This window comes from Gossypium raimondii, chromosome 13, assembly GCF_025698545.1.
Source record: "Gossypium raimondii isolate GPD5lz chromosome 13, ASM2569854v1, whole genome shotgun sequence".
NCBI classification, from domain to species: domain Eukaryota; kingdom Viridiplantae; phylum Streptophyta; class Magnoliopsida; order Malvales; family Malvaceae; genus Gossypium; species Gossypium raimondii.
Window position 1 is genome coordinate 2,660,030 of NC_068577.1, and position 27,165 is coordinate 2,687,194.

The following is a 27,165-nucleotide window of genomic DNA, read 5'->3' on the forward strand; positions in this document are numbered from 1 at the left end:
AAGAAAAATGGATCTGCTATGACTCCTGAAGCTGGTGAAATTATGGTACATTTACTTAATACGATTTGACTTGTTTTAGTTATTTATAGTGTTTATTTTCTAATGGTTTAATTCATTGCTTGTAATGCGACTATTGTTATATTGCATTTGTTTTTTTAATATATATTGCGTTCCTAACTATGTGATTTATTTATTAGGAAAAACTAATGGATAAAAAGACGGAGTACGAAGTGATTGCTTCTAGTGATAGTTCTGTTCATCTTGAAGACATTGATAACCGGATTATTACTGATGTTTTGGGTCTTGAAAGGTATGGTCGGGTTCGATTTCAAGGATCTTTTATCAGCCCAACCCAATATTTTGGATCCAGCTCGCATCAATACATGGCTTCGGGGAGTCAATCTCAAGCTGAAGTTTAGAGGTTAAAAGACCAGATGGCTCAGATGCAAGCGACCACATTTGAGGTTCAAAGGAAATATGAAGAACTTCAGGAACAACTTAAAGCAGACGCAGCAGCGAGGGAAGCAGAGGCTGCAGCGAGAGAAGCAGAGGCCGCAGCAAGAGAAGCAGCGAGAGAAGCAGAGGTTCAAAAGAAATTTGAAGAACTACAGCTACGGCTTCAAGCAGATGCGACATCGAGAGAAGCAGAGCCGAGCAAAAAGTACGACGAACTTCAACAGCGGCTTCAGATTATGATGAAGATGTTTCAGCACTCGCAACTTCCGCCGTCATAGTGTATATTGTATAAATATTTTTATCATTTTAACTTTTAACGTTTTTGTAAAGAAAAGTATGAATTCACTTTTATTTATTGATATTAATATAATTTTAGTCGTTTAATTTGAAATATTATATAAATTTATTATTTTTGATTAGTTTAAATCTGGTTGCTTTTGATTTGTTGTTGCAAGAGGGCTGAAAAAAACATAAAATTTTATTTTAAAAAAATCCCAAATTAGTGGCGTTTTTTAAAAAAGTGCCGCTAAAAGTCATATCATATAGTGGCGTTTGTGAAATAAGCGCCGCTAAAGAACACTACTTTTAGCGGCGTTTTTAACTAAGCGCCGCTAAAGAACATGATCTTTAGCGGCGTTTTTTTCTGTAAGCGCCACAAAAGTTAGCGACGTTGTCGTTAGCGGCATTTTTTGTGGCGCTTCCTCAAGCGCTGCAAATGCCTTTAGTGGCGTTAAAAAGCGCAGCAAATGCCTTTAGTGGCGTTAAAAAGCGCCGCTAAAGGCCTAAAAAAACGCCGTTAAAAACCTATTCTGGTGTAGTGATCATTATTCGTAAATATCTTCTTCCGTATCCTGACGAACCCATTGAAATTGTGCACTAGTACTAGGGATATTATCGTTTAAGTTTTGTTCTGGAAATGGCAAAGTTTCTGATCTGTCGTTGATGTTATCTCTACTTCCACTGCCCATGTCAAACAAGTCTCTAGGGATGTTACGGAGTGCAACGTGCCAACCCTCATCAGTTTGATCTTTTGAGTAAAATATAGCTTATATACGTAAATTAATATATGTATAATATTAAAAATATAGTATTACATATGTAAGTTATCAATTTATGTCCCAAATTGATTACATTTTCTCGGAAAATTTATTGCGTAATTTTTTAAAAATCTTCTCAAAATTTTTTAGAAAAATAGGTTATATATGTGAAAAATAAAATAGGGTTAAGCCAAAAAGAACGAGATCAGCTGGCATATTAGAGGTTAAAATATAATATTACAAGCAATCTTTGCTTTTAAACTAATCTTGCACTCAATTAGGGATGGAAAGGTATATGTGTTACTGATTTGACAACAAAATAAACACTACTTTCTGCAGTATATGTTTGCTGATTTTGTTTGCAGAGAAAAGATAAAAGCAAATCTAATATAAAAGCATAAAACCCGTGGATTCTAAAGTTGCATGCTTTTCTTTTTTATTTCTACAAGTTTAGCACTAAGGTCTTTTCATCATTTTTAAACTTATTTATCTTCAAACTATAAATAACAGTATATCAGTTTCATACTAGCATTTCTTTCTTTTATAACTAATCATTGATTTTCAAAGTGTAATTACAATTATAAATCATATATATTACTATGAACAACAAGTAATTATATCTTAATATTTTTTATGTATTTCAAAGATAGCGAAATTGTATTGTTTATGGAACCATATTAAATAATACTAGTATTAAATAATACTATTTGCATTGGCTAAAAGAACTATTAGCACATAAACAAAGTCCACTTGCTTAAAACCATTTGGGGATTTGCATAATACATGTCAAGACGGTGACTAAATGCAACGGCTATAGCAGTACCTCGAACAGCAAGATGATTAACTACCAAACCTTTTGTTTGCAACAGAAAATTTACCTTCAGAAAATTCTGTTCTTTCAATCAAACTAAGGCTGATACATTACAACAGAAGAATAAATATTTACCTTCCACGCAAAAAAGTAGACAAGTTCTGCAGCGAAATACGCAGCAAGCTAGCGGCAAAAAATTGACCTTTCACGCCAAAGAATAGTGTTATCCTTCCAACCCAGCAAGCTAAGCACAACAACGCAAACAGCAATTATGAACGGTTACAAACTACTATAAACTACAAACAGGATATAAACAAATTATGAACAAAAATTTGCAACGAGAAATGTTATTAGATTTATATTATTTTATAAGCTATAGAGTAAGAATTATTTGATAAGCTATAGAGTGAGAATTATTATGCAACGAGAAATGTTATTAGAAATGCATTACTTGACAGCCTATGGGACCAAATACAACAATTATTTGATAAGGTATATTCCAACGAAGTGTTCAAGAGAGCACTGCACAAGGTTTTTGTCAAGAGTTGGTTCAAATGTGCCAAATTTCTGGCATAGTGAATTTTCCTAACCTTTGTTTTCACTAACCAACTAATTTATCTATATAACAGCTTCCAATGGATGTCGTTTGGTGCCTGAACCTTTGATCAATTTGGTCTTTTAAATGCAGGAATTCGATCGAGACCCGTAATTCCTATCTATTCACTAGACCGATCAAGTTAACAAGGCAATCGAAATACGATACCATGTCACTGCAAACAAGCTTGAAGGAAAATAACTTGAATTACTCATTGCCCTTCTTCCAGACAACAATGGATCCTTATATGGTATGTCCCTTCTTGCAACTATATTAATTGTATGAACAAAATTTTTCATGATTAGCAGGATAACAATGTACAACAAGACGAAATATACTGCTTAGTTTGCTTTGATTTTTGTTTAAAAATAATATTTTTTTCATGCGTATGACATGAGATATGGTACTTTTGGTTTCAGTAAGAGCAATTATGGGACCAAATATTATCATTTCCTATAATACAAACAGGAGAGTGAAAATGATGAAAAAAATTATGAACAGTTCCAAACTATTTGGAACTACAAGCAGGAAATAAACAAATCATGAACTAAATTATGCAAAGGCTATAGATAAAATTCTAAGAACAAATTCCCGGTCTTTTCTGTCCCAAACAGGATACTGTAAAATTGTCTGAAACTCATCAACAATTTGCGCATTTAGTTAACATTATTAGGTGTAAAATAATGTATGTGAGGTTGTAACCTAAACCCTATACCAGGTGCAAAACTATTTGCGCGCAGAAGAGAAAGAGGAAAACCTTACCGATCGTTTTACCCAAGTGACGGCAGAGGAGTGCAGTGGTACACGACTGTCACGGTCGACGGTCGACGAGCAACAACAGAAGGGTCAGTAAACGGTAATGTAGCAGTGATGGTTGAGGCACAGCAGACTAGGGTTCTAGATTTGGGCAATTTTTGGGGAAAATTTGGGGGGAATTTTTGGGGAGAAAAGTGATTTGTCGGCTAAGGGATGGGACTATTTGGGATGAAATACAGACACTATAAAATGACAGCGTCTTACCAGAATGAACATTTGTGGCGTTTCTAATATAGCGCCACTAATGCCTTTAAGGTGTCATGTAAAACGCCAGCGTTTCTCTAAAATGGGCGGAAAATTTGCGGCGTTTTATTTGATAGAACCGCTAAAACCTACCTTCAGTGGCGTTTTAGGCGTTGCGCCGCTAAAGCCGAAAAAATTTCCCAAACAAAAATTACATCGTTTTGCCCAAACTAATAATATTTTCCGACGTTTATGAATAAAACGCCGTTAAATCAAATTTTCGTGGCGTTTTATACAAAAACGCCACTAGTACATTAATTTCTTTTATTGAAATGCCATCGTTTTCAGAAATTTTAAAACATTGTTTTTTTAATTAATATTTAAAATATATATATAAATTAATAATTGCGGCGTTTTTACCTGAGCGCCGCTAATACCGTTAATATGCCACACAAAACGTCAACGTTTTAATTACAGACTACAGAGCAACGTTGCGGCGTTTTCTTCCTAGCGCTGCTAATTCCCAGATTTAGTGGCGTTTTAGACATTATGCCGCGAAGGCCGTTAAATTCCCAGCCAAAAACTACACCATTTTCTCCAAATTATTAAAAACTTTTGCGGCGTTTTTTGCTGAAAACGCCGCTAAATCTCACATATTTTATTTATTTATTTATTTCTTCTATGTTTCATTAAAATTTTAATTAAATAATTATTAAAATTTTAAGTAATATTTAAAAGTTTTGATAAAAATATAAAATTTTGTTTTTTATTTCATTTTATATTTTGTTAGTTTTTTCTAATATTTTGATCCTATCCAAATTCAATAATTAATTACCTATATATATATATCCATATAAAAAATATCGAATTGTTAAGGTTAAATATTTTTAAATATAAAAGTATTAATTAATTAATTGTATCATTTAACAAGTCTCAAATAAACTTTAAACCCTAATTTAACCATTCAATATACATCTTTGAAATATCTTAAACCCTAATATATATTATATCTCTTAACTAAATAATATAAATTAACTATACATATTTGAAATATCTTAAATGATCACTGAGCCTCCACGTACCAATTGTAGGATTCTTGACATGTGCTATCGGTGCCCTAGGAACATTGCCAAAAAACCGAAAGGGGGCTTCTAGCTTCCAACAATCCAAATCCCGTCGTTCATCAATAAATATATTTAGAACAATCCTTTCTACTATAAAGAAGGGTGAACTAGATTTTGTAGAGTACTGACAAAAAATTGGAGAAACAAAACCGGGCAGTCACTACTTACTCGACTGCTAGCACATACTCAAGGCCGATAAGACGTAATATATACTCATAATTTAAATATATTAAATTTATCATTATATATTTTACAAACATATAAGAACATATTTAATATATAAATTAATTAAACTAATTAATCTAAGCAACCAACCCTAACTTGAGTACCCTTGACACCTTAACCCCTAAATCCCTAACCCCTAAATCCCCTTAAACCCTAACCCCCTAAATCACTAACCCTTAACCTCTAAGCCCTAAATTCCTAACCCTTAACCCCTAAACCTTAATCCCAAACCCTAATCCATACCCCTTACTCCTTAAAATACCTTCCAAAAAATTTCCTAAATCTTTAATAATCATAAAATATAGTTTAAATCGATTAAACAATAATTAATAGTTAAAAATTTTGTATAAAGTAGCAATAAACAATATTAATCTTTATAAAATTTATTTTTTATATAAAGTATGGAATTTTAATATTTTATTTTATTGATAAATGAATAAATTTCTCTGATTAACAAATTTATTATATTCTTAATTTCTCAATTAGATAAATGAAAACAAGAAGGACGAACAACTATATATATATATATGGCATTTTTTTAATATTGAAGTGATAACAAAAGGAATGATAGCAAGTTAGGTATATGCATATATTTTAATTTGAATATTGATTTCAATTCAAATTCACAAATTTATTTAAGTATTTAATTAAATGTTTGTCATGAATTATTAAAGTATTACTATTCCAACCTTGAATTTAAATTAAATAATATTATCCATTGAATATTTTACATATTCTAGAATTAAGTTGAATTTTATTTAATTAATCTAAATAATATTAAACCAATTAAGATAAAATGTATTTTGCGGCGTTTCCATCAAAACGCCGCTAAAACTCCAACATTAGCGGCGCTTTACAAAAAAACGCCACTAAAAGCCCTAAAATTAGCGGCGCTCAGAAAAAAACACCACTAAAAACCATAACATTAGCGGCGTTTGTTTAAAAACGCCACTAAAGCCCTCTGAAGGTCACCAAACGACGCCGTTGGGTTTGGAGTTTTTGTGCCGTTTTAGCAAAAGCGCCGCTAATGCATATTATTAGCAGTGTGTTTTTATAAGCGCCGCTAAAGGCCTATTTTTTGTGGTGCTTTCTCACAAACGCCGCTAATGCCTGATTTTTACCGGCGTTTTTCCACAAAACGCCACTAAAAGTGCCGCTAAAAGCCTATCTTGGTGTAGTGCAGAAATCACCAGATCAATAATTTATAGGTAAGAAATTAGTAAAAATTGACGGTTCAATAAATTATATACAATAAATTAGCAAAAATCAACAATTTAAGATAAGTATTCATAGACAATTTATAGGGATTAATTTGTTAATTTTCATAAAATAAAAAGATAAAACTTTACAATTACATTTAGTTAATAGTTAAAATATCACATATATTTTTCAAAGGATGTTTAAAAATAAAACTTGTGATAATATTATAAATTTATTTATAGAATTAAGGAAAAGGGTCTAAATTCATGTTCCCCTTTCTTGTTTTTCAAAGAAGAAACTCTTATATCAGTCTAACATGTTAGGCTAAGAATGCTTGATCCAACCAACCATATGCAACCGACACTTCAACTCTCACGTGCTCTTTCGCAGTAGTAATTTTTATTTTTTTATTTTGGTAAATTATAATAGGGTAAAGTTCTAATAGCAACACGATTAGCATAATTCAAATTTAGGCTATACTTGGTGAACATCCTAATCATCAGGTTAATATATGGGGTTCAATAAGAGTAATTATTATTATTATTTTGGTGAAACAAACAAATAAATGAAAAATTACATCATATTCATTTTATCTATCGCTCCCTTAGCTTTATCTTGAAAAAGAACTTTTGAGGTAGTATGAGGACACTCGTCATAAACTTGGAGACTTGTCCTCCCGTCTGAGCTCAATTTAGTCAAACAGTCCGCAACACGATTGCTTTCTCTGGGAACGTGTTGAATCAGCCAACACCCTTCCGTGCTCATTATCTTTTGGACCCTCCTGAGAATTGTAATGCCCGAATCTTCCAATAAATTATCCTATAAAATTTGAACTACTTCCAAATTATCAATGTGAATTACAACTCTATTAAAACCATTACTATGTGACGTAATCATGCCGTCCAAAATATACTAAAGTTCAACCTCAAAAATATTACACTTTTCAAGAAATCGATTATAACCGAAAATCCAATTCCTACTGTAATCTAGCATCACTCCACCAGCAGACTCCGCTCCAATTCCTCGATCAACCGCTGCATCAGTATCTAATTCTTTAATCCTCTTCCTAACCTAAGTTACAATTTATTTTACAATTAAATGCAGTTGTTTGTTATTCAGTTCAAGTTCTGTTTCCTTTAGCTTTACGCAAGCTGTTACGTATGCCTAGGGCTGTGGTCCACTGTTTGCGCCATCTATACTGTAGGAAGATAAGGACAAAGGGTGGGGTTTAGATGGGCGATTGGGTGCGGTGCGATGCATTTAGTTTACTTTTTGTCTCACGCTACAGTATCGCTACAGTGTCTAATCTCACCGTCACCGCTGTTTTTACACTAACCGCATGTAAACACACCGTTCATCCAAACTCACCTAAAGTTAATGATAAACGAGGACCAGCGAATTTCTTATAGTCTATTATCATATAGTATAACATATACTCTTTCTTTCCTTTTTATATTACAGTATTAGAATTTAGAATTTAATCTAACAAATCGTGCAGTTTTAGATGATTTTTTAGTTTAAATTCACTTAAGTTAATTTTGCTTTCGAAAAATGAGAATTTTCGTAAAAATTTTCTAAAACATCAAAAAATACATTAAATATTTGAATAAATGCTCTTAAAAACATCTGTGACCCGGGACACAAGGAAGCTGATTAGTTTAATGGTTTATAATTTCAATAAATCCAGTAATCCTTAGGTTGTATTATTTTTATCATTTCATAGTTGAGAACGTGAAGGGATTATTATTTATTTATTATTAATATTTGTTTTTTTAGAATTTTATTTTTGGTACATAAGGAAAGCAACAGGCAAACTAGAGTCCATTGCCTCATCACCACAAGGCACAAGCTTTGTTCAGATTTATATCTCTATATATCCTATATAATTAATTCCTTTTCACATCACCCATTCTCGTAAAGCTTTCAATGAGTTGACTTCTAATATGATCTGTTCTGTATATTCGTATATAGCCTGAATATTCTTCCCTTATTTCATTGACAATTATCCATATAAATGCAATGTGTTAGAGCCTGTGTGGCGTTAAGACCTAGATACCAAAGATGAACTCCCTTCCTTCTTTAGTTCTGGCCTTTCTTGTCATTGTTCTTCAAGTTTTGGATTCAGCAGTGATATGCAATGGGGGAAAGACCAGCACCTACGTTAGGAAAGTGGAGAAAACTGTGGATATGCCGCTTGACAGTGATGTTTTTCGAGTTCCCCCAGGCTACAATGCACCCCAACAGGTTGCTTCTCGGTTCCTTAGTCTTGTTTTTTATATTTTTCTTTTGTCCATGTCGGAATCTAGACAGGGAGCAAAGCTCTCCTAGTGCCGACTTTGCTTAAGGGGCCACTCGGTCCAATAGGTGTTGGTTGTTTCAGAATTGACATTGTTTTTGTAAATTTAAGGTTCATCTAACACAAGGAGATCATGTTGGAAAAGCTGTGATTGTTTCATGGGTAACTGAGGATGAACCAGGTTCCAGTACTGTTGTTTACTGGAGTGAAAACAGCAAGGAAAAGAAAAAGGCAAAAGGCAAATTCAATACCTACAGGTTCTTCAATTACACCTCTGGTTTTATTCATCACTGCACCATCAGAAATCTGGAGGTAAATTTGGGATTATTTACTGTATTCATAGTCTCCCTTTTACTGTTCTATCTTATGCCTGCTTGGCTATGGTCTATATAGTACTCAGTACGGTTTGCGTTATCAAGTCTGGAGGGGGCATTCTTTGATTTCGATTCCGAGTCCTTTTTTCATTTGGTTGTTGAATGTTTTTGCAGTATAACACCAAATATTACTATGTGGTTGGTGTGGATCATACTATGAGAAAATTCTGGTTTACAACTCCTCCCGAAGTTGGTCCCAATGTCCCATACACATTTGGTCTCATTGGTAAGGGAAAGCTTGATTAATGTATGTATGTATGTATCATGTTTTGATGTGGTAATGTATATCATAATGCAGGGGATCTAGGGCAGTCTTTTGATTCAAACAGGACATTGACTCACTATGAGCAAAATCCAGTGAAAGGTGAAGCAGTGTTGTTTGTTGGGGATCTTTCTTACGCAGATAACTACCCCAATCATGATAATGTAAGATGGGATACATGGGGAAGGTTTACTGAGAGAGTTGTTGCATATCAACCATGGATATGGACAGCAGGAAATCACGAAATCGACTTCGCCCCTGAAATCGTAAGCACTCGTTCTTTTCTCATTGTTATGGCTGGCCTGGTGAATTGATAATAACACGATTATGGTTCTGTTGCAGGGTGAAACAGAGCCTTTTAAGCCTTACATGCACCGTTATCATGTTCCTTATCAAGCATCAAACAGTACTGCTCCCTTTTGGTACTCGATAAAAAGAGCTTCGGCGTACATCATAGTATTGTCTTCGTATTCAGCCTATGGTATGTGTATGATTCACCAGGGATGCATGTTGGATTCATCTGGTAACTTATCAATAATATTTCCGCAGGTAAATACACTCCACAGTACAAATGGCTAGAAGAAGAGCTACCGAAAGTAAACCGGAGCGAAACACCATGGTTAATAGTCCTTATGCATTCCCCATGGTACAACAGCTACAACTACCATTACATGGAAGGAGAAACCATGAGAGTAATGTATGAACCGTGGTTTGTGCAGTACAAAGTCGATGTTGTATTTGCCGGTCACGTCCATGCCTACGAACGAACCGTAAGCTCTTTGCCTGTATCATTAGGTTCTGCATTGTGGGGTTTGAACCATTTTTTGAAATGCCTAATGGAAAAGAGTTTGTTTCGAAGTTGCTCGATGACCGATTTATGTATTTTTACAGGAACGCATATCCAACATTGCATACAACATCGTAAATGGCCTTTGCACTCCCGTGAAGGATCAATCCGCACCTGTATACATTACGATCGGTGATGGAGGGAACATTGAAGGCTTAGCAAACAAGTAAAAGATTGTTCTTTTCTTGTATGTGATGGTTTTCCTACATGATTTATGTCAAACGGTTTGGTTTTTTTCGTATTTGCAGCATGACCGAGCCACAGCCGGCTTACTCGGCATATCGCGAAGCCAGTTTCGGTCACGCCGTTTTCGATATCAAGAACAAGACTCATGCTTATTATAGTTGGCACCGTAACCATGATGGATATGCAGTTGAAGCGGATTCAATGTGGTTTTTCAATAGATACTGGCATCCAGTTGACGAGTCTTCAGCCTCACAGTGAGAATAACAAGCTATGTTTCCACCTTTACAAGTTACAATCAATAAAAAGAATATTCCAATATTTTTCTTCACATTTCTTACTCTACAATTTCACTTTCAGTAAATTGCCATCAAGTTATCTTACGGGTCTAGAATAGTTGATTTAAGGTTCGAGTCTTCGCACTTTTCAAAATTTTCAAGGTTAAATTTTGCTTTTAGTCCCTATACTTTATAGAAATTGTGAATTAAATCCTTATACTTTAATTTAGTAATTTTTAGTCCTTGTACATTTTGAATTTCACAAAATATATGAACAAATAACTGAAAGCTTTTCTAAGGGCTTAAATGGCGAACTTGAAGTTAAACCTACGCAATATTCTTTTTTGTTTTTCCATGTAATTTCATCCAATAGTTAGAGCAGAGGTGTAATTAGGGGCTAGCAAGACTCGGCCCTAAAATAGAAATTTTTTTCATTTAGGTCTTTTAAAATTTTTAAAATTTAATAATACTCTTAATTTATTTTTTAATTTATTTAATAATATTTTTTTGAATAGATTTAATAATACTTTTTATATAAGTTATTTCAAATATAAAATATTTATTGAATTTAAATTAAATATTATGATATTTAACCTGTGAACCAAAAACTGAAGTGAATATATTTAACTAATGACAGAAACAAATCATACCTAATTTAATAAAACCAATTACTACTATTTGGATTGATTTTTCGAACTAGGCGAGGGAACCAAGGAACAAAGGCGACTCTAGCCAGGCAAACAAGGAAATCAATAGAGCAGTATTTGATGCCTGTAAGAAACCCAGAATATCTAATGCGTCCCTTTATAAGTTAAAAAACAGGTTTTGGTTATCCACAACCCTAATACATAAACCAGAAGAAAGAAAGGAAACCCTACGTCTCGAAAATACGTGCATGCATGCATACATACATACATACATACATACATACATACATACATACATACATACATACATACATACATACATACATACACAACATTGTTAACTTCCACTGACTGGCCCTTCAAACAATATAAACAGGACTCAAGTTTTCAAACCAGTTACTGTCAACTCAAGGATTATGAACTTACAAGGCTTATAGATTTGGATGGCACGTATATTAGTGTCTGTGTTTGCTCCAAGCCTACTCCATGGTTAACAGTGAGAAAACGAGTCGAGTTGGGTATCTTGACTAAAATGCTACCTTTTATGTACCTTTTTGTCACCTCCGGCGTCGTTTTGCATCCACCTGAAACATAATGAACCAATGGTGATGTCTGTAGTTGATAATACATACCAGCTGAAGAATTCGGTGATACCCTTAGCACATTTTACACAGGAACTTAAATCATACAAGCAGGTAGCCAGATAAGCACCTACATTCTCAAATAAAGATACAGACTGTGTGGTGAATAGCTAATAAAGAATACCGAAAATGAATGGAAGGGTGAGGAATCGGGAAGACCTTTGTATCCGAGGGTCTGGAAGCAGCATGGGAATTCTGCAACTTTTTCTGACCAGAAGATGAACAAGTTTCACAAAAGAAGTGGTCAAGTATTTTAGCCTCCTCTGCTGTCATTTCTATACAAGCAGGATGAAACCTGAATCAAAAGTAGTATGCTGAATATGGCAACGGTTTTTACAGCATGGAGGGTAAATTGGTTGCAAATCAAAATTAACCTTTGAAATTAGACATGAGAGTAAATCAAACGAAAAAGTCTTTCCAGGACTGGCCTCTAAAACTCAAGAAAACTAAATTTCCTAGCTAGGATCAACCAAAAAGCTCAACCTACAAATACACACATAAAGTGAAAATGTAACAAAAACCTGTCCATCAGCATGCTTCTGAACCACTAAGAATTCATCCCATGTTAATATTTTTATATTTCATGGAAACAACCAGACTTCTGGGTGCTTCTGTATCTTCAATAAAGTGTATTAGGTCTTTATAACACAAACGAATATCAGTTGACACATCATAAAGTTAAGTGATCACTTCTCCAGATTTTCATACTTTAATACAATTTGGATTTTCACTTTAAAACCTACCAACTCAATGCCAATAATTCTAGATTTGTAAATCCATGAGCTATCAGTGTGAACACTGTATCTAAGCAAATATCATGCCTATTGAATCAATTCATATCAACATAATTAACTACACAGACAATACGAAGTCTAAAGGCCTATGCAACAGGACCAAATCACTCTTCCCCAGCCCCCACCTGAGCAGGCTCTAAGGATAAATAAAGTTAAACTTAGGTCCAGCACCTGCCAATAGCATTATAAAAGAGAACCATGTTTTCCGCCTTTTATTCTAGTGAAGGGCAACAAAGACTTTAGTTACATCACAACTGTATAAATGCCTCCCAGGAAGGCCTAGAAGGAGCTATTTTCTTAAAAGAAAATGCTAATTAAACCCTAGCCGTACTACCAGTCAAAAAGTTGGGGGAAAACAATAGTGTTCAGTTTCCATAGCAGAAAAGGAGAGGAAGGGATCATCATTCCACTATAGGGCCAAACTTTAGAACTTCTTTAACCATTTTTGCTCCAATTGAAAGTGGCAGCTAAAATAATACCAGTTCCAATTCTTCAACGACCTGCTGATAAATGACAGCTAAAACAATAGTCAGTAGCCTATCTGTCACTCTATTAAACTGTTTCCACATCCTTGAACAAACATATGTTACTGGATTTTATGCAAATTTATAAAAGAAAAAGAAAAGCACTTGGAGAGAACTCTTCTGGCATATCTTGCAAAGATGCATACAATATGTTCATCCTAAGAACTTAGAGAATAAATGCATAACTGAGATAGCTATCTTCCCAAGCATCCAACTTACCAGTCACTGCAATCTTCACACTGAACCATTAGGTCATCAGGATTGTAAGGCATTTCACATTTGCAATAACTGCCACATCACCATAACAAACTAGAAAAGGTCAAAGGAAAAAAAGATTAAATAGAATAATCTAATACTTAAAGTTGCAAAACACTCGAACTTCATTTCAAGTAAAAATGTTCACTTTCAAATAACCATTTCAATCCGTTAGAGTCGTGGGACCCGAATCCATCACTTATTAAAGAAATAAAATACACTGACAAAATAAGAAGATTTGCGGGGCAAACGGCCTAAACCCGCTAAAGATCCCAAACCGCCGCATAAGTAGAATCCATATAATACTGCACTTCCTCTATTTATGTTTTTCTAGTGAACATTAATCAAACATTAAGCACACAAATATAATGTTGAAGTCAACGTTAATCAACTTATATTCACTAACTTAATCTTAGTCAAGCGATTAACTGATCAAAACACCATTAGTGATAAATTAACAAAAAAAGCACCAATTAAGCCATTGAAGTATGAATTTTGAGCGAAGAGAAAACAGGGGAAAAACATGAGTCTAATTAACAATTATGAAGTTAGAATTCAGGCATTCGTTAAAACAAAAATTAAAAAAAGAAAAAGAACGTACACGGCGACGCGATCGGGATTGAAAGCACCGGTGGAGGAATTATATTCGAAACGACAGAAGAAGTCATCGTTTCCGACGGAATCGAGCTTCGTATAGCTCTTGAAGCTATGGACTGTGCACTTCCCTTCGATAGTATCAGCGCTTTGCACATCGTAATGATCAGACAAGAAAAGCTCTTTAGATCCATGGAACTGTCTCCGCCCTCCGATCGACTCCTCCGGCCTGTAGTACCACCTTGCGAGCACCTTAACGTTTCCTCCACGTGCGTCCGCATCGATCCGCTCGATTCTCGCCACGTATTGAGGGTTTGACTGATCCGCTGGTCGCATCAACACGCAATCCCCAGCTGCCAATCACCACCAGCACCACCACCACCACTTTTTAGGAAAAAAAAAAAAACCCTTAAAGCTCTTATCTTTTTCATTTCCTTTGGCTTACCGTTAATTGTTTTATTGATGTGTTTGATTGTGCAAGACTCTAGAGGTCTCCTCGGAGCTTTAGCTTTGGCCATGGAAGAAGAACAGAAAATAGTACAAAAAGAGAAATAAACGACAATTGTTCAGTGAAATACAATACAAAGGCATGCACAAGTACAAGAGAGAGATTGTGGGCCGACAAAAATTAAATTTTCAAAAATAATAGTAAAAGTTTGGTCAAATTTTATAAAGATCCCTGTACTATGTTTTTTTCCTGATTTAATCCCTCTTCTATAATTTAATAATACCTAATCCATCCACTTTTTGAAATGTGTCCCTTTCAATCTTGAGAATAACTTTTTTTTCAATAAATTCTATCAAATTTTTAATAAAATGTGTACATCAAATTATTTGATGAAATTATTATAAAATAATAATATCAATATTGAAAATACATATTTTAAAAAAGTAAATAAATTGAATCGATCAAATTATGGTATAAGGACTAAATCCGATAAAACAAATACAACAAACACTTTTTATTGAATTTAAAATAAGGTTTAATTCACTATTGGACACTTGAAGTATACTGGTTTTTCCACTTTAGCACCTAAACTTTCTTTAAACTATTACTCTGTTATAGTTTTTAGTCCAACAATTAAACAATGTTAAAAGAAAAACTGATCAACCAACAAGAATGTGCAAGGTGCATGTCTTTTAAGTTAGAGTTAAAATTAAAATTTTAAAAGTATATTTTAATTAAATAAAAATAAAATCTTATTATTTTCTGAATCAATGTTGTTGATACCAAGTATCAACGAAAGGGAGAGACAAACAGTGGTGTGATATTGATTCACCCTAGCGGAGGAGAGCTATAAAAGGGAGGGAGGGAGAGTGTGAGAATGACGCCTACTGTTTTCTAGTGGACTTTTATACAAGGGATTAAGTTGTCACGTGGAAGAGTTCTATTAATAGACGAGTCACTTCGTTGTCATTTAGTGAAGGCGGCTGTGTGACCTTGTAGGATGATGATGCAATGTTATAGGTTGAGTTAATGATGGATAATAATTGTTTTGTCAATAAATGGTCTTTGGCAGTGACAAAAAGCGAATAGTAATTGAGATAGAGGTGTATCACTCGACAGAAGTGTCTGCAGAGGTGATAAAACAATTGTCTCCTAGTCGAAGAGTAGACAGAAGTTGCCCTCTTAGAGAGATGTTAGTGAGAGCAAAATTTCTCTTTCTTTTTAATATTTTTTTTTTTGAATTTTGAAAGACTAGTGGATGATGTAATTGTGACTTTTAATGGCAACATGATTTGGAGAACATGTGTTGGTTGCCATTTGTTATTAAGTTTAATGATGAGGCATGGCGGTACGTGACGATATATAAGAAGATCATATGGTGGTTGATGAGTGATGTATGTGAAAGTTACGCAGTATTGGAGCGTAAGGGCAGTTGCATGCATTTTGGATGGGTTATGGAGCTTACAAATAGGTGGTTAATGTGAGTCTTGCTTCACCTTCATTACTTGCTTTATCGGCTTTAGTTTACTTTGTTTGCCGCCTCCTCTTCTTTTTCTTCTTAATTTGTTGCAATCGTTGTTATTTGAGTTAATTTATGATATCTGTAGTGATAATTTTTTCTCGAAATCGCACTTATGTTTTAAACTAGGTGAATATTTGTCGTTTTTAACTTTCAACCGAATGATCTTTTCTATTATTCTCGTACCACGAATAAAATAACTATTGTGGAGTGTGCAAAGTCCTTAGTAACTAGCACGATGCGAGATTTTGGGCCTACTTGGAAAGTCTAAAAACCATCCTACAACGACAATAGAACAAATGGAATACCTTACTTGGTATTAAATTCCATTTGACATAATGAGCATCTCATCGTCATCTTTCTTCTTTATTTAAATATATTAAATTTTGGGATACATATGTCATTCAGCATCATCAAAACTTATAGGCATGTGAATTGTGAGGCTACCTAATGTTGTAACTTTTCAAACTTTTAAGTTATTGATTCACCAATCGTTTTACAACTGAAATATTGCGTCTAATTATGGGTTTTGGTCCATCTATTATTTAAATTTACGGTTTAATTTATCCTAGACCCGGTCGACTAGAGGTACGGTCACCCAAGGCTCAAGCTTGAAAGGGGCCAAAAAATTTTCGTTTTTAACTTTTAAAGGTCAGAAAAATTATTTACCAACTTTTGAGGGGCCCCAAAATTTCTTTTACCAACTTTTAAGGGACTTAAAATTTTTTTTTCCAACTTTTAAGGAACCTAAAAACTCATTTTATTATTTTGCTTAGAGCCCCACAAAAATATCAGGAACGAGTCTGATTTATTTATTTTAATTTGATATAATTTGATCCATTATTTTCTAATATTATTTATGAGTACGTTCATTAACACCGTTAATTATTGTTGTTAAAGTGAGTATATGGAACTTTTCTTAACACATTCTTAAGCATGTAAAGATACTATTAGTTTAATGTGCTTGAGTAGATTTTCATGTGGCATTAATTATGTGACCAAAGATTTAGGGGTGAGCAAAACTCGATTCGATTCGAAAAAATTAATTTTTTTTTGAATTTCAAGTTAATCGAATCAAGTTGAATTTTACAATTCAGATAACTCAAATAATTCAAATAATAGATTTGTGTAAATACTCTTTTGGTCCTTGTCAAGTTTGAAAATGAGCAAATTAGTCTCCCTCTCAACAAAAATTACAAAATATTTCAAAAATTCAAAATATTTATAAAAGAATTCAAAATTTTATATTTTTTACAAAATTATAAATATTTCAAAAGAATCTAAAAATATATAAAGAAAGTTAAAATTTTAAAAATTTCTAATAATTTTGGGACCTAAATAAGTTAATTAATTATTCAAATTTATCATACTAAGTATGTTTTCATTATTTTGCTTTGAAAATGTTTTCAAATATATATGATTTCAAATTTATGTGCTCAAACATGAGATTAGATATACTGTAACAAGATTTTAATTTGACATGTTTAATTTTTTAATTTAACTCGAACATTTCACTAGATTCGACTCGACAAAAAATTTATTTCACTCGATTTGATTCAAAAAAAATTATAAATCGAGTTAGGATAATAAAATAGGACTCGTCAACTCGATTAACTCAAAAAATGTTCACTCGATTCAATCGAGCACTCACCCCTACGAAGAACAATAAATTAAAATTTTCACGTCATCATTTTAACGACAACACCAAATATGGTGTTTTTAATTTGGATCTACTAATAATAATATAGAAGTAGAGGAATACCATTATGTCAAATTAAAATGAAAGATCAAATCTTGATTTTAAACATAGTAAAGGGATTAAAACCAGAATTAAACCTAAATCTTTTGAAGCATATCCCCTAAATTATTCTAAAACAGTCCATAAATTTTGTGTTGACTTCTTGAATCAGACTGGGAACATCCCAACATGGTACCTCAAAGACATGACACGTTTATTTAACCAATGTTGTTTCATTCATGAATATTAATTTCAATGTTTTACAACAGGATTGGTGGTTGAATTGTCAAATTAGAATAGAGGGGCTAAATCCATAAAAAGGGAATAGTACAGGGATCTTTTATGCTGTTTGACTTCGATATCATACTACGGATTTGGACTTTTGGCATGTTAATTTGAAGGATAAATTCGTTCATCAATTGATGCTTAATTTCTCTTTTAAAAGTGTTCATAGCTCGGTTCGGGTCGGGTTGAATCTTAATATTAGCATATTTTATACTTGTTTAAGTTTGATCTGATTCGAAATTTAGAGCTAAAATTTTAGCCAAACCGCCCATAGTCTGCTCATATTATTTTATTTTAATATTAAATAATTTATACAATTTTTATATATTGAAATTTTTTATATAGTTATCTTAACATTATTTTAATGTTTATATTATAGTAGTATTATATATTTATTTTTTAATGTGTTCTAAATTACATAATTTATAAAAATAACATAATATAAAGTATTATAAACTTAAAACCGGCTGGGCCGAACTCGAGCTTTAAATGTTCAAGTCCGAGCTCAACTCATAATTTAATCAGGTTTAATTTTTTTGCCTAAGCCCATTTTTCGGGCCTAATATTTTTATCCAAACTTTTTCAAATTTCAAGCAAGCCTTCGAGTCTGGACAAATAACCCGACTCATGAACAGGTCTAATAAATATAAGTTGATATTAACCCAATTAAAAAAGAAAAGAAAAAAAAAAGGAAAATACAAAAAATGAGAGAGAAGGTAATATTAACCTTCAAAAGAAAAAAAAGGGGGGGAAATTTATAGCTAGTCCTTATGTTTTGACCGCTGAGCCTTTTTTTCTATGACCCACATGCCAACGTGGCATTTTATTATCGGTCTATGTGTCATTTTTATGTCAGAATTAATACCATTAAATTATACAGATGTCAAATTGAATCAAATTGAATAAATTAAAAATATAAGTGCCACATAAACAAATTTAATAAAGTAAAGGGATGCCTTTTTTCCATTATTCCCATTCAAATAAGCCTTTCAATTTTGTTATTAGATGTAAACAGCCCTTATAGCTTTAATTGGTGCCAAAATAATCATTAATTTTGACTTATATCTAATTAAGCCATTATGGTGTAAAAGTAGGTTATTATCCCTTATATACAATACAATTGGTTGTCTATATTAAAATTATATTTTAATAAGGATAAATTTTAAAACAACACGTAAATTTTGATTTGATATAAATATACACATTAAATTTGATTGTAATTCAAGTATATATATAATTTTGATTTTGATTCAATTATAAGCATATATTAAAAAAATATCAACTTATTTTTATATATAGATATATTTAAATATTTGTATTTACAATATGTAAGTATAAAATAGTGCTATATCGAAAAATATAATATATAAAATTACATAAAATCAAAATTTATGTATAATATTACACATGAATTCAAAGTTTATGTATAGTTTTCAGATTTAACCCTATTTAATATACTTAATTATTCATTATGTTAAGAAAAACTATTCATTACTTTTAAATTAATTACGGTTATGTCTCTAACATTAAGTTCTTTTCCTCGATATATTCAATATGCTTTTATGTTCGAGATGATTTACGGTTATTTAAATTTCAATTTGAAAATTAAATGTTTTAATGAGATGAAGGTCAAAGCTTAAGGTACATAATGAAAATGTGAGAAATGATATAATCGAAGTTATAATGAGATTGTTAAAAAGAAATATTAAAAGGTTTATTTAAATATTACAAAAATAAAGTAACTTATTTAAATAAAGTGACAAAATTTAAGAATTTATTTAAACTTAGATTACGATATACGAAAAATTTATGTTAAAATCATATTTATAAAAAGTTAAAAAGTAAAATATTTATGAAAATTTTAATATTTATAAAACTTTAAGCCCCAAATTTAACTCTTATCTTGTCTAGTCGTTGATGCCTGATTAGCTCGTATCACCAATTTACTCAATCTAAAGTGTTATCCCTAAGCAATGTCTGCTCCAAATGTAGATAAGATGCCATTGATACATCTCAGTAACATGTTTTTACCGTAGAGAATATTCAACAGACTGGCATGAACTTGGTACATTTATGTTACAGAGTGCACAAAATTGTTAAAACCTTTCAACAAGGTACTAAATTTATAGCAATTGCATTAACATCAAATGCCTCATCTAATATTCTCATATTTTCCCCTTAAAGATGAGTATGATGGGATATGCTACAAAACTGGTTCTAAGCAGCTGCTAATGGAATTAAGCTTGAAACCACCTTCTAAGCTTCTTAGAACCTTGCTTTTCCGCGTCGGGTGTTCCGGATTTCGGCTGTGAGAACTTAGATCTGTATTGTTCAATTAGCATATCAAGTTTGTCTACCACGTCTCGGCCTGATGGATCTTTATTCCTTTTTGGCCTTTTCCTTTTTAAATTTGTCTCTCCCTCCTCCGGCTTTGCCTTTTCTTGTCGTGTCCTCTCTTTCGGGTGTGAAATTGCTTTCACCTCTTTCAACTTTAATTTGCTGGTCTCATTAACATTTGTTTCAACCTTGTCGGAACTACCAACAGCGGGTTTTGCGACACCTTTACGATCCTTGGGCTTATGCCTTGATCCTTTCAACTTCTGATTGTAGCCTTCCAAATTTTCTTTCGAAGATGGTTTTCTCTTTTCACCGGTCGGTTTATGCTTTGGCTTCTTACTAGCTTGGCCTTCTTCAGTGGCAACCACGTTTTCCATCTCAGCCTTTTTCAACTCTGAATGTTTCGTTGCCCTTTGGTCATCTCTAGATTTCCGTTTTCTGGATTTGTTAGTGTGATCGTCAAATGGATATGCTTTAGCATTTTGCTGTGCATCGTTCAAATCATCGCTAGCATCTTGCTGCTGAGCTTGTAACTTTGCTTTCCGCAGCTTCAATGTCTGCACATTATCGACTGCAAACTCCACTATTGGACGATGCTCAGAACCAAAAGTTTCTGCAAATAAAAACCAACTACACATTTTAGACTATAAACAGAAAATATAAATATATATAATTGAATAACCTTTTTCCACTTAGAAGATACTGAAAAAGACCATGACAAATCTAGCATTGGAATTACAGCCATCATACAAATGGGATTGTAACATAAGGGGAATTACCTGGGTTATTGTTAAGAACCCTTAGGGCGACAAGTGCGTGCTGGTGTTCCGTAAACTCAACAAAGGCAACCCCACGTGACTGATTTTTAACAACAATCTTTCCCTTCTTCACAGTTTTCAAGAACTTAATCTGCAGGACAGCATAGTGATATCAGATTTAAGACTTAAGAGCGTACTCTATATATGCAGAAAACTATAGTAAAGAATTAAAAGAACACTTTATAATAACAGATTAATATATTTATCTAACCTGTCGTATCACAGGTTTTTGTTTTGTAGCTCGCGAAGTAACTGCATCGATACAAAGTTGTTTCAATTCGTTTTCAGTCATGGACTTTGGCAAATTATAAATAACAAGTCTTGTCTTTGAGACATGAAAATTCGGAGATTGAAGCTTGGTCATCTTTTTTTCATGCAACCTGCAAGACATCCAAAAAGCCTTATAATAAACGGAATAGGTAAGTGAAATTTCACATGAGAATCAGCAGGAGAATTAAGAACTACCAATATCAAGTTGCTTTCAAAACTTGAAGCAACATCACGTTTAAGGATTTTGTAACAGACTCGCATATTCATTTCCATATGAAAAATTAAAAGAGAAACATTCAGAAACATTGATTTGACTTTATTCTTATCTGCTCTTCTGTTTTTACTATCCTTTTAAATCATTCCTGGCCAGACCAAACATCTCTTAACTACAAAATGGTCAATACAACAGAACCGATTTGCATCGTGCAGCAAATAGGCAGAAGAATCTTGTGCTCAGTATCTGACTTATAATATCAAGGGAAACAAATAAAAGAAATCCTTACATTTGGCGTTTTTCCATATCGCTAGCTGAAACATCTTTAGCAGCTGGAGTCCCCTCGACTATAAGGCCTTCCTATTAAGTCAGAAAAACAAGAATGTCAAAACTATACTACAAACACATTAAATCTATGAAAATTCAGTTAATTGTCAAGTTAAGCAACCTTTGCCAAGTAAAGGTTACGAAGGTCATGTTCCTCAGCTTTGGCCTTCTCCAATTCTTTATCATGTGCTGATTTCCGATCCAAAGCTTTCAACACTTTGATCTGTCTACCTTTGAGAAAAATACCCAAGCCAGAAGAAGCATTTGCTGCAGAAACTGCTGCAGTAGCCGCATCTATTGTTTTAAACTTGAGGAAACCAGTTCCTCTCGGTCGCCTGCCAGGGGAGCAAAAGAACCATAAGTATTTACTAATTTAAAGGAATAAGAAAGCAAACCATTTCAAACTATTTAGAGTCAGTACTTGGTAACTGGATGAAGGACTGGTATAAAGGATTGCACTTCCCCAAATCCAGAAAACCTTTCTTTTACTTCTTTATTGTCGATATCAAACGGAAGGTTGCTTATGAAAACTGTTCTCTGCAATTCCTCTTCACTATCTATTTGTTTATTTGTACCAGATTTTTCAGGTTTACTCACATCTGATCCTATTGCAGATTCAATGGGTAACTTATTTTGCACATTGATGGTTTCATCTACATTAGTATTGTCTTCACTCTTGGGCAGAACCCCATGATCTTGAAGGGAAAGAGAATCTTTAGAAGAGGATGTCACCAAGTTATTCAGCACTTTTCTAGCAATGTCTACTTCCTTATCAAAATCCACTGCTGTCGATGTCCTTTCCATCTCTGACATATTTGAATCATTTGAAGCAATACCATCATCACTATCATTATCACTATCCCCACCTTCATCCTCCATATCAATGCTACTACCATCACTTTCCTCCTCTTTATTATTCAGCTGCCCTGTAAAGCCACTAGTAATGAGATGGTGTCTTACTACAAACTTATAATGTAAATGCAAGAGACCAAAATTTTACCGAAGAATTTAACAAGAAAAATGCATTACGTATAAAAAGCCAAGTATAGAAGATAAGAGATGAAATAACACACATCAATTACCCTTAAGCAAAGGCATAAGCTATACATAAACCAGGAACATCAACACATATTTGATATTAAAACTCAAAGATAAAATATTCCTACTCTGTTACAGTGGGCTTGTGTGTGCCTATGTGCTTGCATGTGATACAGAAACAGACATATACATCACCTGAATATTCAAGCAGAGTTTTGATGACCAATCAGAAAGTCAAAAAATAACAATCTTTTAGAAAAGCATGCATGGCAGAAGAAACTTATTGTGTATGCAATTAACTTCCTAAAACAGTTCTCTAATCTCATGTTTTTATCTTCTCTACTTCTACAAACACAAGAAATATAGACCCTTTTTTTCTGATAATTGATATGGATGATTGATCCAAAAGGTTAAGATCACTAATTCAGCTCTCAGTGAAACAGCCAATGGCTCACAGAAGAAATAAGATAGTAAACATATTGATGAATAGACAAAATTCAGTTAAGGACACAAACCATCATCCGAAGTAACAGCAGTATTACCACCAGCACTGTAAAGTTTCTTCGGAACAGCCCAATCAACAGCTATGGGTCTTTTACATAAGGTCTTCCCATTGAACTTTTGAATGGCCTGAAAATGGAAAATGATGTTCAAACAGATAGCAGAAAAAATCTCTAACACCTCACATCTAAGACAAAAGGATAATCCAGAAGTAGTACATTTTCTGCATCCTGTTTAGATGTGAATTTGACAAAAGCAAAACCCTTGGATAACCTGGAAAAAGAAAAAGGAAAAAAAAAGGAAGGGGGGAGGAGGGAGACTGTTACATGATTTGAAAAAATACAAATTTAATTGAAAATTTCAGATGATCTTCTATGAAGCGAAGATACCCTGTTTCAGAATTATGTGGAATAAAGACATCCCAAACAAACCCTGCTGCTGAAAACATATCCTTTATCTCACTTAATTTAGCCTGCAGTTCAATGAGCTACTTTAGAGGTCTAAGACTTTTGAGTTTCAACCGGCAAAATCAACTAAAGGGATAATCATAATACACCATTAGCATCAATTATCAAACAACCTTGAAAGAAAGATTTCTTATAATGAGCTTCCACTTTTGAGTCTTAGAGCCCTGGATCACAAGAACCAGATAGAAATAATTAGATCTCAGGCATAAATGAGTATGAACCTGAAATTAATGAACACAAATAATTTCAGCATGACTGCATTGTCATGGTTACTTTACCTCGCCACCTAGCTGGCGTGCCCAAACAATGCTTCCATGTATCTCTTTTTGGTGTAACATTGCCACAGCGGTATGAGCTGATTTGACACTTGTGAAAAGTACAGCTGAAGCATCCATTTTGCATCCATCTTGTGCAAGACCTAGTAAAGTTTGAATTTTATGGCTTGCAATTATTCCACAACAATTAATGTACTCTTCATATCAAGACTTTGATTATCAGTAAATTTCCATCCAGAAACCATATGCCAAATCTTTGAACAAAGTATATCTATTGGCAAATTTGGAAGCACCAAAATATTGCAATATCATAGATTTTCAGTAAATGGATATAACTGGACAATGAAAGCACCGAAGTATGTACGGAAAGTCATTACAGCCATGGTGTATACACATGCAAATGACAGGCAAGTAATAGATTACACCAACAGGAATTTATCCAAGGAGCTCTTCAAATGCAACACTTCTCTATTTTTGAGCTTTAACCATAGGGGGTGTCATAGGGGGTAAAAAGAACAATTCAGTTAAATGATAGCAAAGAACACCTTTTTGCTTACCATGTTCTTCAAGCTCTTCTTTTGGAAGAGGATAAGTTACAGCACAAACAGTGCCAATCTCCTTTGCAAGTCGGTGAACATCTTCTGCCATCTCAGCATTACGAAGACCACCGAATACAACAGTCCTAGCAACCCTTCATAACATTGAAAGAGCAGAAGAAAAGTCATGCCCTGATATGTCAGAGAGTGAATATCATAATACTCAAGTAAAAACTAAACGTGTATTAAGCAAAAAGAAAAGAACTAAACGTGCATAAAAAAAGGAGTATTTTTTAAATTTATGATGATGAATAAAAACATAAAGCATTCTAAAGATTCAATTCATGGGAGAAAATTAATTCAAATTTTACTGCCAAGAACTACATGATAATGTTTAAAAGTCCATATCTAATTCCAAAACTTGGTATTAGCAAGCAAATTGAGTACCTCTGCTTCTCTGAACAATTCTCTTTATCAGCTAGATCAGAACAAAGTGTTGCTGCTTTTTTAGGTTGCACGGGTTTCTCTATATTTGCATTCAAAATATCAAAAACAAACCAAGTCACTAATAAGAATTAACAACAAAGGACTATAATTGAATAGTATAAAAGCTTTAGTAACCTAATTTTGGCAGGTCTGAACCATGTGCTTCTACAGCTGAAGTAAGAAGACCATCTTTGTCATTCTTTGTCTTTGTCGCATCATCTGAGAAAGTTAGTAATTAGTGTCGAATAACATGTGCTTACAACTCCTGAACTACATTGAAATAAACAAACCTTGTGTTGCCTTTGACCGTCGTTGCTCCAATGAAGCACGGTGCATTGCATGTTTAACTCCAATTTTCCGACCTCCAACTGAAGAACCATTCTTCAACTCAATTGCACGGTTAGCATCTTCGGCAACAGCACTGCAGAAGATATACAAATAGACAGCAAAAGGTAAACAAGAAACTTAAACTCCAAATGAAACATGAAAATTCAGCCCAACGATAAGCTCAAAAGTTCTAAAACAAAACAAAATAACACCATCAAAAGAAAAAAAGGAAGAAGATAAAAATGAACCTAAATTAACTTACAATTGAACGAAGGCAATACCACGATGCTCAGTTGACCCTATGAACAATAGAAAGAACATATCAGTATACTAATGAACCAATTATTAAAATCATTATAAAATAATAATAAAATAAAATCATACCCTTTTTCGTAACCATAAAGCAACGCCTGATTGGACCAACATCGCTAAATGTTTCTTCAAGCTGGAAAAACAATATATATATAAATATAAAATTCTACATATGCAAAGAAGAATCTAAGACTCACTAAATTCCCAGAACGGAGTAATACCTGAGAGTTCGTAAAAGAGTAAGCCAAGTTGGTGACGAAGACGGTGGCAGGTGAGTGGTCGGATTCGGGTCTCTTATCGGATCTCTTGTTTTTCCCCATTGATGGTGTGGCTGCTGAGGAAGTGGGATGGAAGAAAACGTTCGAACCTAAAAATCCAAAAACCTCTCTGCTCTAATAAGCGTGTGGGGTTTAAAATTTTAGCGGGTTCGGGTCGGAATGGGAAATGGAATAGGTTTCTTGGACTAGGGCTCCGTAAGAATTTGAGGCCCGAAATATGTTTTGATCCATGTATTTATGGGTCTACTTTGGATCCGCCATGTTTTTCCTATCAATTTGACCCAACCCACTTGAATTTTTAAAATATATTTGCAATATCTTTCTAAAATAAAAATAAAAGAAAAAGAAAATATATTTGCAATATAAATAAAAATATTTTTTGAAATTTAAATAAATAAAATAAAATAATTCTTTTCAATAATTTTGATATTTAAATTTCAACATTTGTATGATTTTCTTTATCCTTAAATAAACCAATAAATGTAACAAATCAAAGTTACAATTTTACATTTATAATTTATAATAAATGTATATAAGTACGAGTTTGGAAAAATTCTTAGACTACCATAATACATTTTATTTTTCATCATATTATTAAATTAATATTTAAAAATAATTACAATATTTAATTTAGAATTATTAGTAAAAAGTTGAAATAAAATAGAAGTTGTGATAATTATAGATTTAAAACAATTATAATTTAATATAAATTAGGATGACATTTAAAAATAATTAGAATTAGAATTAAAATTAAATATTATTAAGTATATTTTTACATTTAATTTTTATTCTTAATAATCTAACATGAAAAAACTGATTTATTGAGTTTTAAATCAGAATTTTACAG

At 33.1% G+C, this 27,165-nt stretch overlaps 3 protein-coding genes across 6 annotated transcripts; 1 reads left to right on the top strand and 2 right to left on the bottom strand.

Annotated features, from left to right (window-relative positions):
* The first annotated feature begins 8,346 nt into the window (after positions 1–8,346).
* LOC105784482 (purple acid phosphatase 2) lies at positions 8,347–10,742 on the top strand. The gene is made up of 8 exons (XM_012610377.2): positions 8,347–8,691; positions 8,855–9,055; positions 9,232–9,343; positions 9,416–9,645; positions 9,722–9,860; positions 9,929–10,149; positions 10,271–10,392; positions 10,475–10,742. Exons 1-8 carry the CDS (start codon positions 8,509–8,511, stop codon positions 10,668–10,670), a joined length of 1,404 nt encoding a protein of 467 aa, XP_012465831.1. The 5' UTR covers positions 8,347–8,508; the 3' UTR covers positions 10,671–10,742.
* A 733-nt stretch (positions 10,743–11,475) lies between these two features.
* On the bottom strand, positions 11,476–14,737 carry LOC105783731 (chromatin remodeling protein SHL). 3 transcript variants are annotated; one of them, XM_012609345.2, is made up of 5 exons: positions 14,588–14,737; positions 14,150–14,495; positions 13,513–13,581; positions 12,135–12,270; positions 11,476–11,918 (listed from the first exon to the last, which is right to left on the bottom strand). In XM_012609345.2, exons 1-5 carry the CDS (start codon positions 14,658–14,660, stop codon positions 11,892–11,894), a joined length of 651 nt encoding a protein of 216 aa, XP_012464799.1. In that variant the 5' UTR covers positions 14,661–14,737; the 3' UTR covers positions 11,476–11,891. The 3 variants fall into 3 exon arrangements, with proteins under 3 accessions (XP_012464799.1, XP_012464801.1, XP_012464800.1); XM_012609347.2 differs by lacking the exons at positions 11,476–11,918; positions 12,135–12,270 and adding an exon at positions 12,953–13,269; XM_012609346.2 differs by lacking the exons at positions 11,476–11,918; positions 12,135–12,270 and adding an exon at positions 12,953–13,272.
* A 5,384-nt stretch (positions 14,738–20,121) lies between these two features.
* Positions 20,122–26,429, bottom strand: LOC105783165 (uncharacterized). Of its 2 annotated transcripts, none has more exons than XM_052626616.1 (18): positions 26,262–26,429; positions 26,113–26,173; positions 25,991–26,027; positions 25,692–25,822; positions 25,537–25,620; positions 25,363–25,441; positions 24,937–25,070; positions 24,383–24,522; positions 24,218–24,268; positions 24,027–24,109; positions 23,856–23,910; positions 23,679–23,766; positions 22,520–23,024; positions 22,220–22,433; positions 22,061–22,131; positions 21,499–21,667; positions 21,249–21,378; positions 20,122–21,082 (listed from the first exon to the last, which is right to left on the bottom strand). In XM_052626616.1, exons 1-18 carry the CDS (start codon positions 26,358–26,360, stop codon positions 20,370–20,372), a joined length of 2,844 nt encoding a protein of 947 aa, XP_052482576.1. In that variant the 5' UTR covers positions 26,361–26,429; the 3' UTR covers positions 20,122–20,369. The 2 variants fall into 2 exon arrangements, with proteins under 2 accessions (XP_052482576.1, XP_012463899.1); XM_012608445.2 differs by having other exon boundaries at positions 23,652–23,766.
* Positions 26,430–27,165: the final 736 nt, after the last annotated feature.